The sequence below is a fragment of the Syngnathus typhle genome, linkage group LG2 (genome assembly GCF_033458585.1).
Source record: "Syngnathus typhle isolate RoL2023-S1 ecotype Sweden linkage group LG2, RoL_Styp_1.0, whole genome shotgun sequence".
Classification (NCBI taxonomy): domain Eukaryota; kingdom Metazoa; phylum Chordata; class Actinopteri; order Syngnathiformes; family Syngnathidae; genus Syngnathus; species Syngnathus typhle.
This window is the reverse complement of record NC_083739.1, coordinates 15,659,566-15,678,725: the sequence shown is the minus strand read 5'-3', so window position 1 is coordinate 15,678,725 and position 19,160 is coordinate 15,659,566. Positions and strand designations below refer to the sequence as shown.

Here is a 19,160-nt window from a genome sequence, read left to right as displayed (position 1 = left end):
AGAGTATTTCCGGTTTCGGCCACAAAGATGACACACTCACAGCGAGAGAGAGATTCTCCCTGCAGTCTTGCAACATGAAAAGGAAAAAATGCAGCTTTATCTGTTAGCCATCTGTCTTTACATCACTAGGACTACTATGACAAACACGTATCGGACCATGTTCTGCAAGATTGTGTTGCACAGTGTTGTTCCACTCAAAGCAATAACTATGTTTTATGTTGCATGATGTTGTTCCACTCAAACCAATAACTGTGTTTGAATTAGTTTACAATGGCGTATTAATTTCAGATGACGAGGGGAGCCACATGCTACACTGTCCCTGTCAAGTGTTGGACAAAATAATGGACCAAATTGTTTTTCAGTCTTGGATTAAGAAAAACAACATGACTGGTGTTTTTTTAATCTGTAAATCAGGGGCCACCGACATTGTGCCTGTGGGCACCAGGTGGCCCCAGGAGATCACATGAGTGGGCCTGGTATTGAAGCAATACCTCTGAGTAATTTTTAATGGTTAGTAGAAATGGAACATGCATTCCTTGGAATGTTGCGATCATTTGAGAGAATATTTTGAGAGGTTTATAGAAATAAGTCATCATCATGAAGAAATAATTTACATTTATCCGTTTCCATGTTCATTTGGTTTTTATTCATCTTGATTTTGTAAGTGGTGAGTGGTGGGACGCCCACTATTGACCAGCTGAGGCAGCTCCGGACTGTTACCCCAAACTCCAAAGCTAGAATAAATTTTGTCCCACTCTGTATAGTGCATCTATGTTTTTCTTAGCTGTAAACCAAGTTGCATAACCGAGGCCTGCCATGTGAAAGCTAATGCCTTATGCCCTCGAGGCTAACTCTTCACAGCCAATCGGGGGAAGCCATCTGCAGTAACTCTGCTCACAGATCACACAGCCTTGTTTGTCTGGAGAATTATCTTTCTGTCATATAGGATGGAACGGAACAAATGGAGGAAGCACTGTTAAGAATTTGGAAACCTATGGACAAGCAGAAGAATGTCAAGAGGTCACCCAAAGTGAGTTAATGATTCTCTTCTACTTTGATAAAAGGTTTGAGTTAGGGCTGCTCAATTAAGCGAATTTAATCATAAACACGATTTTGACTCCAGACAACAATCGAGAACAAACGATTACTTGGTGGTTCCGTTCTGAGACTTGCAGGCGCGCCCCCGCGTGTGTGGAGAATGGAGATCCTGGCCATATTTAACAGTGTTGTACCTCAACGCATTCAATGAATGAAATCTTGTTCATATTTTGGAGGAACGTGAAGTGAACATAGTGCATTTTTGCTCGTTGGGACATTTTTGTGAACGCTCTCATTTCGGGGCCATTGAATGGTTTTGAACGGCACTTTTGATCAAAGATGCCAGGTTTTCTCTTCTTAGACTTCAAAATAAAGCCCAGCTAAACACAAAGTAAACAAGGCTTAAATTGGCAGGGGAAAAGGATGACAGACGCTCCATTCAATGATTGGGGGAATATTGAACAGAACAATCGTGATTATGATTTTTACCCATAATCGAACAGCCCTAGTATAAGTGACTTTGGCAACAAATTCCTCTGTAACTTTAAATCATGTCTTGCAATTTAAAAAAAAGAGTTTTTGCAAGAGATAGAATTGACTCAGTTTGACTCATTAGTGTCAGTGAAAGTGACTTTTGTTAGTGTTGGATTTTTTAAAACTGTATTGATGCATATTATTGTCAATATATGACTTTATACACACACACACACACACACACACTGGTTTAGGTTCACACTAGTTTAGTTAGTAAGAGGTTATTTTGATGGCTTTAACTAATTAAATATCTCCATTTGATAAATGCGTGTCGGTGTGTTTGTGTGCCACAAGACAGACGTACCAGACAGTTGGCCAAGTACACATTCCATGGGCGTAGTAGATCAGCCGCAGGAAGCTCCACTCCCTTCCTCAAATGATTTAAATAGAAACAGAGATGGATGTAAATAAACACACACACAAAGACACAAACACAATTTTCATAATGACCAACCACGTAACTACCTTTTTTTATGCAACTATAATCTATTCCAAAATGAGCATTTGTTATGTCTAGAGTGGTGGCCTAAGGAACAAACTACTAGATATTTGTGCAAAAAAAAGTTGAGGGACTACTGATTTAATACTCGTAATTGAAAGTATAACTCCTAAATGTACTTGCAGAACAAATGTGAAAGTAAAAACGTTTGTTTGGTAAGTTGGTCCAAAAGGAAGAAAAATATCAACACACAAAATACTAACACGTACTCTTATTGACTACAGTTATTTTACTTGGAAGAAAAATTATGTTGCTTATCAGATGATGCATTGTTGTCATTTAACCTAGAGCTAGCTAGCATGGGTTCAAGTTTTACACTCAAGATCATTTCAGTGTCATTTTTTAGCCTGTTTTTAGGCTGGCACGAGGCAACACGTTATAATTTTTTATAGCTTCTATTGTCAATTTTGACAATGTTGAAGGTGACAATTGTCTTGAGTGAAGATGGATAAGGAATATCTTGGTTCTCCAAATTTACCCAATCACCATCATTGTTAATACAGCCTGGTTCATGTTCTGCCATGTTAGAGCTGTTTTTTCAATTTCTCCTGCTTATAAGACTTACACGAATCAGTACCGGATTGAAGTATTGCTATTTTGTTACTTCCTGCCATTGATTATGTTAGAGTATGGTTTTGCTTTATTGCACTGAAATTGTACTTGGGATGCAAAACTTCAATGTAGGTTGCAAAGCCGAAACTTCACAGCAGAGGCCAGCATTTACCACGTGAAATACAAAACTGGCTGTACGTGCGCAGTAAACTGCAACTTGTGTGGTAAAATGTGAATAAGAAAACAGGAACTAAAACATTACTTGTTAATTAAATGAACTTATGTCTTCAAATTCTTTGACCTCAGGGTGGTAAGCTTGTAAAAAATGATCCTTAAAAAGTACACATTTTGGACATCAAACTCAGTGCATGACTGCACTGCATCTATTCTCAGGTAACCCAGCTCTGCTAGAGAAAATTGGTGAATGGCCATGTTATTATTGATATGCATTTAGTTGTGCCTGCCAAACTCATCAATTGTGAAAATACACAGCTGTATTATCTATTTCTGAATGATTAAAGTTTGCTTTTGACCAGTGCTGTGTTCTATCTATGATCAATGCAGCACCTCACAAGGCTAGCAACACTGTTGTTTTCTCACTCTTTTCCGTGCTGAAAATACATTTGAGCTTTTACGGAATACATGTGGTGACACAAAAGGCAGCTTTATGGATCCATAAAGCTAAGAGTGTCAGTTTAACGGCAGAGCAAAGTGCGGGAAAACGTGAGAAAAGGCGAAGCAAAACACTTGCGCTTGAGTAAAGACGTTCAGGCGCTTTTGTTTATCCGTAACTTTGCCACCAACATAATGTTTATCTGGCCCAAAGCTGGGACAACTTGATAAGCATACAGAGTGAGGCTGGTCATCATCTGACTACCTCAGACAGCTTCAAGAATCAACAGTGAACAGTAGTTTCATAGGACGCATTCCCTTCAGCTGGGCAGACAAGTGCTGCTAAAAACACGGTGAGGTTAATTGTGTAATGGGAATCAGACAAGTCAAGCACAAATCTTGAAGAGCGACAAAGATTTTTTTCAAAGAGTCAAATACCCACTCCTCAACCACTTTATGTATTGTCGTGACTTTCCATCCATTTCATTGCACTTACCCTCGGGAGGGTGGCAGGTGTACTGGAGCCTATTCCAGCAGACTCACCGTGGACTTGTTGCCAGCTCACTCATGAGGACAGTTAAAGTCTTCAGTTAATCTCCTATTCATGATTTCGGAACGTGGGAGAAAACCAGAGAACCTGTAGAAACCCACACAAGCAGACAAGCTCAGGAAAAGAGGAAAGCTGGAGCCCGGATACAAACCCCTGACCTCTGACCTGTGGGGGGGTGCGTGAAGCAGTTGCCTCCCATGCACCTTTAATTTAAAAAAATGCTTCTTTTTATTATTTTTTCAATTAAAAGTTTTAAATATTTGTATAATTATATTATTTGGATGCACATAGTATTTTTCTCTTGCAATAAATGGCTTTTTTCAAACCCAATCAATTTCTCATGGCATTCTAACTTTATTCTTGTAACTTTTTCCCATGATTATGTCATGTTTTTAATGGGAAAGAAAATATATAATACAAAATCAGACAGTACCGTTCCCACAGCTTCTTAAATCGTGCCACTGTCTCACTATTGCAGTGGTAAAGAACAGCCCGGTAATTGTGATCTGTATCTCGTGACATTTTTGAAGCGCTCGAAACTGATGATTTAAAATGAATATTACCAAATTAACGTCAGTCGTCATGCTGCTTGAATCGTGAAGACCTAAGTAGTGAGGTAAAGGATTAAGGGGGGGTCACGTGTGCAAAGCGCACACTAGTGTGCAAAGCGCGCACTAGTGTGCAAAGCGCGCACCCCGCGCGTACATTCATGCATGCCACTCCTCCACGATTGTCTCAAAAGTGACGCAGCACGACGACATGGCCAAGCGGAGTCGAGTCCGACTTCGGGATGCGGGAGCAGATGAGATCCAGAATCTGTACCATGGTTCAGCTATGTCCGAATGAGACTCTGATTAGCGTGTATGCGCTGCGTGCGCAAGTCGCGTGACAGGCGCTACTTATCCGATTTTCTTCTGGTCACCAGTTGAAATGTGAAATAAGATGCATCTGTTTAGGAGTTACAATTATCAAGTGTTTCCGGACCGAGACTTAGTGGACACGCCGACCATACGCGGCATCAGATGGGTATGTATATTCACATCTCAGAGCATGCGCTCTTGAATGAGCGCATTGTTCTATACTGCACGCAAATTACACACTACAGCGTAATGACACGCGTCTCTTTTTTTTTTTTTTTTTTTTTTTACAGCGTCATCTCAACCATTTAGAATTTTGACTACAATGTATTCATTTTTTTTTAGAATAACAATGTATAACCTTCAATGAGTATTATTACAACTTTAATTGCATCCAAATTCAACTTCTGCAACTTTTAATAACCATGTGTGTTTTATGCACTTTAGTGTAACTTGTATGTAGAGGTGCAACAATTGAATAATTGTTTAAAGGGTCCTATGACATCAAAATCAATTTTTATCCAGTTTTATAAAAAAAAAAAAAAATCAGGTCAGTGACTATGTTTACATGCAGTCAATAACCCTTTTAAAACCCGAATCTTGGCAGTATTTCGCTTTTTAAAGCCCACGTAAACACACCCAAAAATGTGAATGTGCTTTGAGTCGGGTTTAAAATCTAATTTCCATTTGATGATTACATTTCACTTGATAACATTTTATTGGATTAGAAGGACAAAAAAGCAAACACTACATGTGATGGTTTAAGTCTGAAACTATTCCCAGCCACTTGTGGAAGCACATTTGTGCAGCCCTTTGGGTGGATACAGGAAGGCAATCAAAGCAAAGTATTAAAAATAGTGTATTGTTTATTGTTCACCTTCACACTCCCTTTCTTGGAAGAGCCTCTTGAAGAGCGTACAGAAGGAAAGTTGTCATTTCCTGGTCACATGAAGACACAACATTCAGATAGATGCCCAACTTGTTATACTTTCAGACTTAATACAAATATCATCTTGGTGTTTATGTCCAGCAATTTTTCTTCCCCCATCAGCCACGTCTTTTATGTAACAAAATTTGTTACCAGCAGCACTGATCTGAATATTGCGTCTCTTCAAGTTGCCTTACATAATAAATACACAAGAAAACTTCCGACACTGCAGAGGATGTCCTCCCAAGTTGCCCACTGTTAGGAAGAGGGCAAAAGTCCAGCCAGAGAAAGCGTCATGAGATGTGAAAAGAATAAAAAACAGCTGTGAAAAAGACATAAAACCGGTCATAAAAGTCAGAGTAAATAAGTCGGGTGGGGAATGAGCGAGCAAAAAGCAGACCATGCATACAATGTTCTCCTGTGAATGTTTCATGTTGACATCATTAATACACACAACCAACAGGCAGGCAATGGCTCCGTTAAAAACATTGTTTAAGACTCTCATTCATGCGTCGAAAGGCCGCCCAATGTTTGGAAGGAGAACTTCAATATACTGTATGTTGGCCTCTAAAGCGCTGATGCTCATTTAGCAATAATTTAATGAAGACAGGCTTTGTCACCACTTGCTAGCTGGTACAAGTTAGTTTGTCCAAATGTTAGCCAAGTTACGTGTTTTCTTCTAAGACATCATTATTGTTACTAGCTAGGTTTGCTCACCTATATACAGTATTTGGACAAAATATGTAACATTCCCCAGTCATCTGATTGTGACTGCGTCCATAGGATCAAACTAGTGTTTCTACATTTCCTGCATATGCCTTGTGCATCATTTGATTAAGGTCATAACAAAGAAGACAATGTCCTATATGTGGTTTTACAACGCCATTAAATCAACGAGTGTATTTTGTCTTTTGGCCACCTCGTCAGTCGAGAAGCTAACAAGGTTGTTTTCCAAGCGCAAACAATGAGGACCATTAGTCGGCCATCCACACCGCCATGTGACCGACGTATGAGGAAATACAAAAGTGTGTGTGCAGGAGAAGCGACATTTAACAGATGCGTATGAGATATGACGTGAAAAGTGTCTCATCAATCAGTCTGGTGCCGATGTGGGCGTGACGTAAAACGTAGTCAGTACAGGGCAGATTTCCCATCTGAATGATTTTGTTTTGCAAACAACAGTAACTCAGATTAATAGATTTTTCACATGTCCATAATTGCTTTTGCAAAATATAAATTGTTGACATTGTCTAGCGTGATTCATTCTGCCCTCCACTGAACTCATCATTCAACTCATTTATCAATCATGCATAAATGATCTGGAACCTAATGCAAAATGATTCAATAGAAAATCAAACTAGTAGTTGCTCCTGTCCTAAATTTGGATTGCATGTCCTTGGTTAAACTTTGTTATTTAGATATGCAAAATTGGCTCATGACACAATCCTTCTCTCTCTCCTTCTCATAGACTCCACTACTACCACAGGTGCTGGACTCAAAGGACACAATGAAGCAGGTGTGTATGTGAAGCGAAGCATGGTCCAAAGAGAGACGTAGTTGTTCTCCTGGGCGAGTTTTGCAGCTCCTGCATCCTCTCGGTGTGCTGAACTTAATTCTTTCGTTGTGTTTAATATCTCGTGAAACTGACCATGCGAGTCTTGAAAAGCACATTCCTGACGAGACTGGTGGTCAGAAGGAGTCGAAAGGGCACTTGAGTGCTCACTGCTAATCGACCCCCAAGCTGGGACCCTCACACCACTCTTTATCTCAAGCTTGCCTTAACTAAGTGGTAAGGAGAGAAGAAGCAGCAAGCACACCAATAAACAGGCTTAGGCACTGTGGGAGCATATTTTTTAGTTAAGACGACACACTGAATCTGAATAACAGCAGAATTCCAACGATATGTTTGTTTGTTCCAGTCATGATACCAAAATAACATTTTCATATACACGTACGCAGTTTTCCCAAGGGTATATGCTACTTGTGAATTCACCCTGCTGGAATTCATGCTCCATTAGTCACTCAAAAATTCACCTACACGCTGATGCATATGAAATCGTAAGTATTGCTGTTAAACAGCGGATGTGGCGAGCGCCGAGCAGCTGTGTCTTGCTGGCTTAAAACCAGGAGATGGGCGTGTTCAGTGAAGTTGACTTGCCTCATGCCTTAAAGAAACACCAACATCTAGCAGTTAATCCATTGACAGTGATGTCATGGCCCTCCTTGGCCTCGAAAAATAATGGAAAATAAAACCACGTCGGTGGTTCAGGGTGGTACCAAAAAAAAAAAAACAGAACTAAGTTTCATAGCTCCTTTTAATGTCTTTCATGATTATACGAGTCTAAAAAAAGGACCCTCCTGTAGTTACAACAAGGATCATTGTGTCACTACTTGCAAAAGTGTGCCATTCCTGTTACAAAGGTCACAGTGCCTTCCAATCTCCCTGTCAAATCACACAGTGTTGACATGGGGGGGGGGTCATTCCACCTTACAATACTAATGACTCAAGGAATGCACAAATGCATTATACTGGTGCGGAAGTGTTGACAATTGCAATCCGGCTGTGAAATGCTTTCGAGCATGTGCGATAATGAATCTCGCTGCACGTTGACAAGACAAACCAGTTAATGTTGGAGTGGCAAATCTGAATTGTTCATGTAAGTTAAGACAAAATAGACTTCTATAAGCTGCTGGTTTATCTTGACTTTCAGAAAAAAAGATGTATGGGAAGGTAACTTTAGCCATGTGGTACATGTTACATGTAATGGTTGATTCCAGATTCACAGTGACAATCGTTATGTCTATAGCTGTCAATGGCAATCCATGAATTCATGAATAAATGGTGCAGTGGGTCACTCACCTGACCTCCAAGCTGGGGGCGTGGACACGGACCCCACTCAGTGGCAGTGTGAATTGTTGTCTGTCTTTTGCTCTGCACCAAAGTCAGTTTACGTGGGATCATCTCCTGTTTCCTTTTAGCCTGAAAATGATGAGCGGTGCAGAAAATGGATGACCGGACGATTAATAGATACTCCGTATCAATGATCAAAGAATTTTTGTCTTATACAGTATGAATCCCGACTCAGCCTTTTCTCAGAATTCATACAGAATGACTTTGTACCTCCACTCATGATTCAGTTTGACAGATAGTGTGAGCCAACCCAGCTTTCAAAATAAAATACGACTTTTAATAGTGGTTTTGCTTGAGTAATGGAAAGTTTGCCTCTTGGAAAAAAGTAAATACAAGTTGGTGCCTGAGAATGTCACAGTGGGGATCAAAAGGTGAAATGGGCCCCTGGGAAAGACGAACGTACCTTGTGCTCATGACTTCATCATTGCAATCGTGCAGGACCCACGCTGGATTTATTTAGGGGCCGGCAGATCTGGGAACAAGCTAGTTGAAGTGCATGGAACAGATTTGCGTCGCAGTTCCTGGTCCAATCACAAAGCAAAGGCTATGTCTGTTTTAGTTGTATAATTGGCTTTCTTCTTTGGAATTAGCATGTTGCATTTAAGTTGCAATTTGTCCGCTACCCCCACCTAAAAAAAATCATGGTTTGTCAACGACTTTAAATTGTCTTCAGTGTTATGATTAGAAATCTGTAGATGTAGGATAAAGATTTGCTTGTGTTCACAAAAACCTGTACATCAGGTTCATTGAAGACTATTGCCTTTGGTGTTTTGAAAACATTAAGATGACAAAAGACTCAATAGAGTTGTTGGTGTTAACAAAACCGTGTACATGAGGTTCATTGAAGACTTTGGTCTGTTGACACAAGCACATAGTACAGTACAATGATTTCAATAAAGACTAGCTTCAGTCGTTAATAAAATGTGGATCATGTTTATAGAAAACTCTAAACTAAAACACTTTGTTCTCTAAAGCTAAAGCTTAACTGCATGATTTACAAAGATATGGTTCAGATACTTTGCTCTCAAGGAGCACAATTGGGATAGAGTTTAAAACACTAAATTGAAACCCAACCCCTTTTTTTAATATCCTAATTCAAAACCTTGACCCTAGTTTGAAAACCTAAATTGAAACGCTCTATTTGCAACGCAACCGTGAAACCCCAACCTTAGTCTAAAACCCTCAATTGAAACCTTAATGCTAGCGAGAACCCCAACTTTGCATTCATAACTATAGTTTAAAATCCTAAATTGAAAACGTAACCCTGGGGTTTCAAACTAGGATTATGATTTTGAAATAGGGTTTGAAACCAGTGTTCTGGTTTACTAGATGTAGTGTTCAAAGCTAGAGTAGGGGTTTGAAAAAGGATTTCAAATTAGGGTTAGGGTTTTGAAGTAGGGTTTCAAGGGTAGCATTACAGTTTTAAACTAAGGTTACATTTTCAAAGTTGGTTTTCCAAGGTAATCCTCACACCGATAACGCATCAATCCATATTGGGGAAAATTACGATTTCTTTTCTGCCCAATATTACGATATAGGTCGATATTTAGGCCATTATTGAAAACTGCATTAAATATACTCATGTCCAACCATTTGTTTTTAATATGGAAACTTGGGGTAAAAATGTTTATATTTATTCTTATTTATATTATGTACGTATATATTATTCTATCTCGTTTATTTTTTCATTTTCGTATTTACTTAAATGAGAGCCTCAGTTGGGCCTCCCTCTGCAGCCAGCCCTACCCCCAGCCTTGGCACCAGCCTGCTTCAGAGGCTGACGGGCTTTTTGCACGCGGAGGAATGATGCATTTTCCTTTTTGACTCAAAGGCAAGAAGGTTGAAGCAAAGCTACAATTTCATTTTGTTGGTGTCATCAAGCGCAAAGGATGGAAAAACCGGACAGCCACATTGACGCCCATTCTTGTTACATAAGACTTGTTTCTGCAACAGTGGCTCACAGGGCTTCAGCCACCCTTTTCAGGTCTTGGACCTGCTCGCCTTGCGTGCTTTCGAGGGGAAGTGAGGAGGAATTAAATGGCGAGTTGAATGGAAACTGACCGAGGGTGGCCGGGGACCCTCTACGCGTCAGAGGCCATTTCCAACATCCATTACAAAGATCTTCTCACGTGCTCTTAATTATGCCAGATCACTCACGTGCTCTTAATTATGCCAGATCACTCCCTCAATTGTGTATACAGAACCATTGCATGTCCCAAATTATTCTCAGCCAATCTCTCCACATCATAAAACAATCCAGTGTCATATTTATGCCCCTGATATAAATATAGTTGTGTGTTTAATGACTCACTGCTCACCTCTGTGTGCTTAAGTTCCCCTCAGATCGCGTGGTGAAGGCCGCAAGGTCCGTGTACAGAGCCATGGTCGCGAGGAACCCTGGCTTGATCCGAGATCGAAAACATCACCTCAAAACTTACAGGTAACATGCCTACTAGGACGGACATTTGTGCTTTCCTTTGTCGGGAATGTTAATGATGAATATTGATATATTGAAACAATTAATTAACTTTGCCCTCTTATTTCTGCTACTATCCAACAAGCTCAGTTATGTCTCTTTTTTCCAACCCAATTTTATATTACAAAAATGACATAACATTTTAAATTACAAACCAATAAATGGATTTACAAAATTGCGCCTACACCATTTGACATCCTTTGTGACTCACCTTCATTCATAGACAATGCTGCTCCGGTAAGGAACTTGTCGATTGGCTGATGGGACAAAATGAAGGCCTGCAGTCAAGAAGCCAGGCGGTCGGAATGTGGCAGGTCCTGGTGGACGAAGGAATCCTGGTTCATGGTAGGACACTGAGACATTTCAAAAAGACATTAGGAATATTGATGCTGAAAACGAAGAGATCCATGAGGAAAAATGAACTTCAGATCAACTACCTAAATCTAGTGAATGTAGTTTCGAGAACTAAACATGTCATGAAATTACTAGACAAAAAAAAAAAATTCAACAAAGCATAAATGTGCTGTCCAATCTCAACAATCATATACTGGCATTTCTTAATGTATAATATATTCAGCAAATGATATCTCGGGCAGTAGTCAGACATGCTTGAGGAGCTTAAAATGTGACTTAAGTGTGCAGGCACAAAATTAACCCAGTCAAGTATGCACTATCTACAGGAGAAGGCGCATTGTCTGCCAGCAAAACAAAAGTCCAATCAAGCGAGAAACACTCCATCATCTATTCAAGTGGCTCACTTGGAATAAATTTTCATTCATTCTACAATGTTTTGAAGGCACTTTGTTTCCAGTGCTCATATTTAAAAAAGAAAAAAGTTCATTTAAAGCACAAGCAAGGATTGTAGTTAGTCTTAGAAAACTATCAATAGTGTACTGTACAAGCATTGGGCTCAATTTGTGACAAGTAACAATTAACGCATATGCTAACACTAATAGTTGCAAAGTTATTTTTTTTGGGATAAGGACAATGGAACCTTAGTTGCTGCCATGACAACCACTAATCCAGTTTTTTACACAAGCCGATAGAGTCCCAGATGGACAATACGTGCATGCTTGCGGCTTACAACCAAATTAGCCACACGTATTTGTTTACTTGCATTGTCTTTGTCTTTTCCATGCCAAGTTAAACATGAGGTGAACTTCCACGACAAGGACACGCAGTTCTACCGCTTCCTGGATTCCCAGTTTGGACCAAACCACCTAACAAAGGACTCGGAGGACGAGCTGCAGGAAAGCCTGTCGCTGCTGTCTCAGCTGGGCCCTGACGCCTTACTCACGATGATTCTCCGCAAATGGTGAGTGCCGTGGAGTCTTGGATAATCTGTCACAACATTCCACATCACAAATCACTGATGCCAGCAGCGGGTACATGCTGGGAGAGGTGCTAAAGCCATTTTTTTTGAAGAAGTGTTCAATCTGCCAAAGGACTGCTTGTTGTTCACGACCACCGTGTTGGGCTCTTATCTCAAATGTTTGCTCCCAAGTCAAAGCATATCTAGACAATTCCAATTCTGACCTAATGTATGCTTTCCTGTGTATGTCTTAACATGCCTTTTGTGTTTAGTCCAGCCCAGAGAAGTGCTGAGGACCTAGAGGTCATTTATGAGGAGCTTCTCCATGTCAAAGCCGCCGCTCATCTTTCCGCCTCGGTCAGTTATTGCTATTGACGCATTACGAAAATTCAAAGTCAATTATATTACTAATTCATTCCTAACAATTTTTGCCGTATTAAGTGTTCGATAATTTCTCTTATTGTACGCAGGCCTGGCATTCCTAACCCAACAACACTTTTTCAGAAGGCATCAAGCCAACATTTCACAGTTTGTTTATTTCCTGAAGCCAACTTTTGTCCCCGCTGTGTCTGTAGGTGCGGAAAGAGCTGGCAGCTGTGCTGATGTTTGAATCACATGCTAAGGCCGGAACCGTCTGTAAGTTGGCCCACTTTTGTACATGTACACACGTCTCATTGTGAAGACCAGCTATTTAGCACAATAGCACGTTTCAATAAAGCACGCGAGCAGCCCTTGAAGCACCATGGTTGTCAAAATGTGCCGACATCAATGCTGAAGCGTTTTGATCATAATGCACACTTGAAACGTTGGCTCAAAGGTTTGTGTTGTTTTTGAAGTGTTCAGTCAGGGGGACAAAGGCACTTCCTGGTACATCATCTGGAAAGGCTCCGTCAATGTCATCACACACGGGAAGGTAGGTCAGTGGCTCTGCTGAATGGTAACACCAAACAAAAAGGATTTCTTTCCTACTTGACACAGGAAGGCTAGAGCCAACATTCAAATCTGTGGAATCTGCAAATAACATTTGCCTGCAGTTGTTAGTTTGTTAAACTGGCCTTTTAATCCCAATTTACCAGTTCACTCAGGTTTGAAGTGCAGCACTATTTTTATCTATAGAAAAACAACATTGACAACAGAAGGTATGTGCGTTCAGGGTCTGGTGACCACACTGCACGAGGGCAAAGATTTTGGGCAGTTGGCCTTGCTGAATGACGCCCCGCGTGCTGCCACCATCATCCTGAGGGAGGATAACTGTCACTTCTTGCGTGTGGACAAACACGACTTCATACGGATTCTCAAGGTCAGCTGACCGTTTGCTCCATTGCAATTTTGTTTTGCTGTTGTGTGATAGTATTTGTGCGTTTCTTCCATTTCAGGACGTAGAGGCTAACACGGTGCGATTGGAGGAGCACGGGAAAACTGTGCTGGTGCTGGAGAAATGTGCTGACCCAGATGAGCAGGGGGGAGCTGGAAACAAGTGAGGGACCCAGACTCCTGATAGCTTTGTAAATGCCCCCCATTCCACAGATTACTGATCAAGAATCTTAATATAATATCTAAAAAAAAAATTCTACTATAATTTTTACTGGTGGAATTAAGATAAAAATGATACTAATGAGAAAGTCAAAATCATCAAAAGAATAATTTTATTTTAAAACTATATTGAGGTCTGACACCTCCTCACTTGGTTGCTTTCCTAATCGCTAAATGTGCATACATAATACTATAGTGCAAATGTCAACATTATTTCTTTTTTTCTTGTTGTGTGCAGGTACACTGTGATGTCGGGAACGCCAGAGAAGATCTTGGAACACTTCCTGGAAACATTAAAGTTGGACTCCAACGGGACTGATGCCATCGGTGAGAGATTTTCTCGTCTTTTCTTGTTTGTTGGACAAATTCTTCATGACCTTAGCAGTCTGATGTTTTTTTTTCCTGCCTGATAGATTCGTGTGTGAGCGATTTCTTGCTCACCCACAGAGTCTTCATGCCCTCCAGTCAACTGTGTCCTGCACTACAGCATCAATATCCTTAGGTCATTGGTTTTCAAACCACATCTATTTAAGTCTTACCCACTATAAGCCACAAGTTCTTCCTCCCAGCTTTTGTCCCCGCAGTTTAAACAGTGATGAGTCTTATTTGTGGATTTTCCCGACCCACTATGTACAGAAATATGTTTGTAAGGATTAAAGCGTGTGTTAACAGACCTTCAAAACATTTACTGGAAACGCTATTCAATTTTTCACATAGTTTGTGGGTGGTCTAAAACAGAAAGGGGATTACTGTAATCCAATTCTTCTTGACTCCATCAATCAGCTCTACTTTTGTCACACTACGGACACTATTAGGCTAAGAAATGAATTGGCGGCATATAAACCAATGCAGTTTATATGTTTGAGGGGCGGGGGGGCTTTTAGATTTCAATTTCGTTTTAGAGTATTGGTGTTGTCAACCACCTTCAAGTGAATGTTTCTTCACGAGCAATGCACCTACCAGGCAGAGCTCTCTGAGGGATCCGAGCAGGAGAAGGCCGCCTACGTTCTCAACACGAAGCAGAAGGTGGTGAAGATGGTTGGTCAGTGGGTAGCACTCTATGGTCTTCTGCTGAGGGAAGACCCTGTTGCCGTAACGTTTCTGGAGGTGAGGTTAGAAATCAGTTTTAGAGTTGCATAAAGTGAAAGTACATTTTGACTTTGTGTGTACTATTTATTTCTCGTGTGCTCTCAAACAGAAGCTAAAGAAGGACATTGCAGCGGATATTCGTTTGGCTGGCGTGCTGAAAGATCAATTACGGGATAGAAGAAGAATAAAAGTGTAATGCTATTAGTGTACCTTAAAATATCCTCAACGACTTCTCGAGTCTCAAAATGCAGCTAATGTGTATTGTCATTTTCACCAGGTTAGAGAATGGCTACCACTCATTGGGCAGGGTAAGGACCATAATTCTTTGTCTAACAATGTTATGTAATGTTTTACTAATTTTATTTGTAGCTTTGTAACTAATTTCTCATTGGTTCAAAATCCAGCAACTTAGGTTTGTCATAGTCATGCTAAGCAAGTTCAAATGCAATGCAGAACCTGACAAAGTGTATTTTGTTTAGATAGGATCTGCCGGTTTTTGCTGCCCTCCTCATTGTGCTTTCAGCTCCATATCCTGTAGCTTTCAACAAGCAGACTTTAAATGTTTATTTTTCCAGGCATGGTGAGTCGCAGTGTATTTCCCGTTTAGATCCCATTTTGGAAGTGCTTCTTTGCCTTTTCTAAAAAGCGTTTTAAATCAGCCCACCTCTCTTTCAATGCTGCTAACACTTGAGAAAGGAGGCAGGGAAATTATGATAAAGCATTGGCCTTGCTACATGCATTTTAGCCAAGCCATGTTGCAAAGGGTAAAAGTATTTGGAGTGATTTATTCTCCGCTCAAAAGATGTATTAAATAACTTCATTAAATTATTGAATTTTTCTTGCCTCCCACGGTTTGGTTTGACCTGATACCACGGTTCAAATTGCAAATCAGAAGTTAGCCAGCACCCTGAAGAATGTGTGTTCCGCTGTAACGGCACATTTATTTATTTTTATTAGTTATTTAGTGTTGCTTCCCTGTTGTTGCCCTGATGTCATCAACAGAACTCATTTGACTGGTTTGCTCACAGCGAGGAGCCTGTTGGACGGATACAACCAATCAAAGCGCAGGATAAAGGTGAGCTGTCAAAACATTCTGATATGGAAACTGCCAAACTGTGCTTGTTTTGGCCGACAACTTGGAAATGTAGCCTCGGCCGTTTGCAGCGTAGTGATGTGGTGACGTTCTGCTCTGCCGCGCAGTCTTATACGAGATTTACACGCCAGACCACCAAGCTCTCACGCTGATACTGCCGGTCAACATGTCCGTCCAACAAGTAATGCTGTCGCTAGTCAAAGCTGGAGGAGATCACGTGCTGGTCAAGATGAACTCAGCTGGAGGTGCCAAATCATCATTGTGACATCATTTATGCTAGTCAAAACCTTTAATAACTAACGTTTGCCACCCTGACAGAAAGAGCCCAGTTGAAATTGGATGCCACAGCCGTGTTCACCGCGCTGGGACTCAACGAGAGACTCTTCATCTGCACCAGTGGCCAAGTTGAAAAACTGGTATGGATATTTTCAATGTGGTTAATTGAACAAACTGCTGGGAAACATCGTGTGACCGCACGTGAATGAAGTAACACGGTGTTTACACAGTTCTGAGGCTCTGTTTGAATCTTGCCTTTGGACTTCCTGTGTAGCGTTTGTATGTTTTCCTTGTGCTTGTTTGGGTTTTTCTAAAGGCATCTTTCGTGCACTCAAGAAAAGATTCCTTTGAGATCCTCCAATGATTCTATATCTTCTCTCTTACTCTCGCTCTTGACTCAGATGCCCCTGAAAGAGCAGCAGGGTCCCGAGCGAGGAAATGCCAACACACTTGAGCAAATGTGCTCCAAGGACATCGCCAATGAACTCACCAACTACGACTGGGAACTGTTTACCGCCATGCACGAGGTCAGTCGTCGATCCTTTTGCGTCATTCTAAACCAGACCTGCCGTCACTTGGTTCCTTTTGTATCTTCATCACCACACTGAGGATGACAACCCTCCACCTCTTCCTCCAGTCCGAGCTCATCCATTACGTATTTGGACGTCAAAAGTTCCCAGGCTCCATAACGGCCAACTTGGAGCGTTTTGTCCGTCGCTTCAACGAGGTTCAGTACTGGGTGGTGAGCGAGCTCTGCCTTTGTGAAGACCTGGTCAAACGAGCCATCGTGCTGAAGAAGTTCATCAAAATCGCTGCAGTGTAAGAGTCTGCATCGAGTGATGGGGTGGTTAAAGGCTTCAAGGTGATGGATGAACCAAGTGTTGTGTTTTTTTGAGACCTCTAGATAGCACTCTTTGTTCAACATAGGCACTCTGGCTTGCCATTTCCCCTTTTAACCAACAGTGCCATCTGAAGGATTAAAACCGTTCAACTGGTTCATGGATCAAACTTGAAGCTTAATTTCCCCATTTCTCTTGCATCCATTTTCTTTCTTTGAACATTCTGTTTCCATTGTTTATTTAGGCAGCAATGCCAGTTTGATCTGAAATAATTGCTCCCCCTGTCAGTTGCTGCTATTTCTTCAAGATGAAAATTCACAACAGAACCTTGTTGAACGAAATCAGACGTTACACAGGGTTAAAACTTGATCAATAAAATGACCTCAAGTTGATTGACTTTGTGTCCTTTCAGATTAAAGGAGCAGAAGAATCTCAATTCCTTCTTTGCCGTGATGTTTGGTTTGAGCAACAGCGCCGTGCATAGGCTTTACAAGACCTGGGAGGTGATACTTCACTTCACGTGTGACACTTGAATAATGTCACCATTATTTTTCACAATTAGCCCGTCTCCTTTTGTAGAGAATACCCGGTAAGACGAAAAGAATCTACTGCGCCTACGAGAGGCTTATGGTGAGTCGGATTTAAAATATAATGTGCCTGTGCAGTGGTTGGAACGGTTCACAAGTGTCTAAATAACAAATATGATGCATCCGTTCATGCTTCCTTGTATGGAAAGCTCATATTGGAAACAAAAATGGTGTCATCTGGTGGCCGTTAATGCAAATTGTACTGTCTTGTGCCAGGATCCTTCACGCAACCACCGAGCTTACAGGCTGGCTGTGGCCAAACTCAACCCCCCTTACATCCCCTTCATGCCTCTCATACTCAAAGGTAACCAACGGTCACCACCAGTTATCATCATCATCATACAATAACGGAGCACAGCAGTGACATGAGTGACCAAAATGATGAGATGTTGCGTCTTTTTTCAGACATGACATTCATCCACGAGGGAAATTCCAACCTGGTAGACCGGCTGGTCAATTTTGAAAAGATGGTATGACAGACTTGCGCTCACTGACTTGTATTTTTGGAACAAATAATCAACACTGTGACCTAAATGTCCTTCACCCACAAGCGCATGATTGCCAAGACTGTGAAAATGGTGAGGCTTTGCCGGAGCCAACCTCATGGTGAGTGCCATATTTTGGACAAAAGTATTGGGACACGTCCATAATCTAGTTGTTGCGGCAAACTATGCTAAATGACATCGACCGGCATTTCCGATCCCTCTGCAGTGCCTTCGTCGCCACAAAGAGGCCTTGCTGACCGAATGTTTCTGGAAAGCCCTGCTGCACGCTTATCAACATGTAAGTTGGATTACGTTTGTGTAGAGATGGAAAGCCCGTTGATTTGGAACGGCGGGGTCCTTCCTTGATGTTAGGCAGAATGGCCGTTTTGTGAATCACTACCCTGGCCACAGGCTAAATCGTAACCATTAGAAGAAAAAGCCATGAAAATGTGTTTATGTTCATTGCAACTCACAGCTTTCATTTTTTTTAAGAAGAACAAAACCATACATAGAATGTCTTGCTTTGTTCTCCATCTTTACAGACTCGGACCACGCACTCCTTTTGCGGAGTCCCAGCAATATCCAACACTACATCCAGAACCTGAATGTGATCGACAACCAGCGCAAACTAACACAGCTATCGAGGACACTAGAACGTTAGTTAGCGCACAGAAACTCTGCAAACAAATACTCGAGGTGCTGCTAGGCTGGTTGTCATGGCGACCGACTCAAGGATGAGAAGAACTTATGCTGAACTGCAATCAAACTGACGGCCTTCCAACACTCTCTTGTGTTTTTGTGTTATTCATCAACTTCATAGACTGCAGTCACACACCACTTCACAAAACGCCAGAGGAACACAATCAGCCTTTCACTATTCGGTCAGTCGTTTATGCACAAATGTTTATAAATCAGTAGATGCTCTGTATATGCATATTTCATACATTTGTTTTTCTCAATAAATTATTTTCCCAATTATGTGCATTCAG

The 19,160-nt window shown here is 41.1% G+C and overlaps 1 protein-coding gene and 1 long non-coding RNA gene across 3 annotated transcripts; one reads left to right on the top strand and one right to left on the bottom strand.

The window, feature by feature from the left end:
* The first annotated feature begins 880 nt into the window (after positions 1-880).
* On the top strand, positions 881-19,149 carry rapgef3 (Rap guanine nucleotide exchange factor (GEF) 3). 2 transcript variants are annotated; one of them, XM_061273098.1, is made up of 27 exons: positions 881-1,030; positions 7,039-7,086; positions 10,815-10,921; positions 11,181-11,302; positions 12,101-12,272; positions 12,542-12,626; positions 12,845-12,905; positions 13,106-13,182; positions 13,423-13,569; positions 13,646-13,746; positions 14,041-14,129; positions 14,216-14,294; positions 14,759-14,909; positions 15,001-15,083; positions 15,169-15,199; positions 15,894-15,966; positions 16,092-16,229; positions 16,303-16,400; positions 16,662-16,787; positions 16,898-17,079; positions 17,512-17,602; positions 17,679-17,729; positions 17,903-17,990; positions 18,092-18,156; positions 18,238-18,292; positions 18,398-18,469; positions 18,714-19,149. In XM_061273098.1, the coding sequence occupies exons 1-27, from the start codon at positions 962-964 to the stop codon at positions 18,830-18,832; spliced, it is 2,580 nt and encodes an 859-aa protein (XP_061129082.1). In that variant the 5' UTR covers positions 881-961; the 3' UTR covers positions 18,833-19,149. The 2 variants fall into 2 exon arrangements, with proteins under 2 accessions (XP_061129082.1, XP_061129080.1); XM_061273096.1 differs by lacking the exon at positions 881-1,030 and adding an exon at positions 4,495-4,811.
* LOC133150525 (uncharacterized) lies at positions 5,502-9,143 on the bottom strand. Its single transcript, XR_009713787.1, has 3 exons — positions 8,885-9,143; positions 8,431-8,550; positions 5,502-5,581 (listed from the first exon to the last, which is right to left on the bottom strand). It is a non-coding gene; the product is annotated as an uncharacterized LOC133150525 (long non-coding RNA).
* Positions 19,150-19,160: the final 11 nt, after the last annotated feature.

What these genes read in the sequence shown, in the direction of transcription:
- rapgef3 (XM_061273096.1), top strand. Translation starts at nt 4,728, where the DNA reads ATGCATCTGTTTAGGAGTTACAATTATCAAGTGTTTCCGGACCGAGAC. An exon ending in CAAAGGACACAATGAAGCAG is followed by an intron (nt 7,087 to 10,814) that starts GTGTGTATGTGA and finishes TGTGTGCTTAAG; the next exon opens with TTCCCCTCAGATCGCGTGGT. An exon ending in TTGCCGGAGCCAACCTCATG is followed by an intron (nt 18,293 to 18,397) that starts GTGAGTGCCATA and finishes ATCCCTCTGCAG; the next exon opens with TGCCTTCGTCGCCACAAAGA.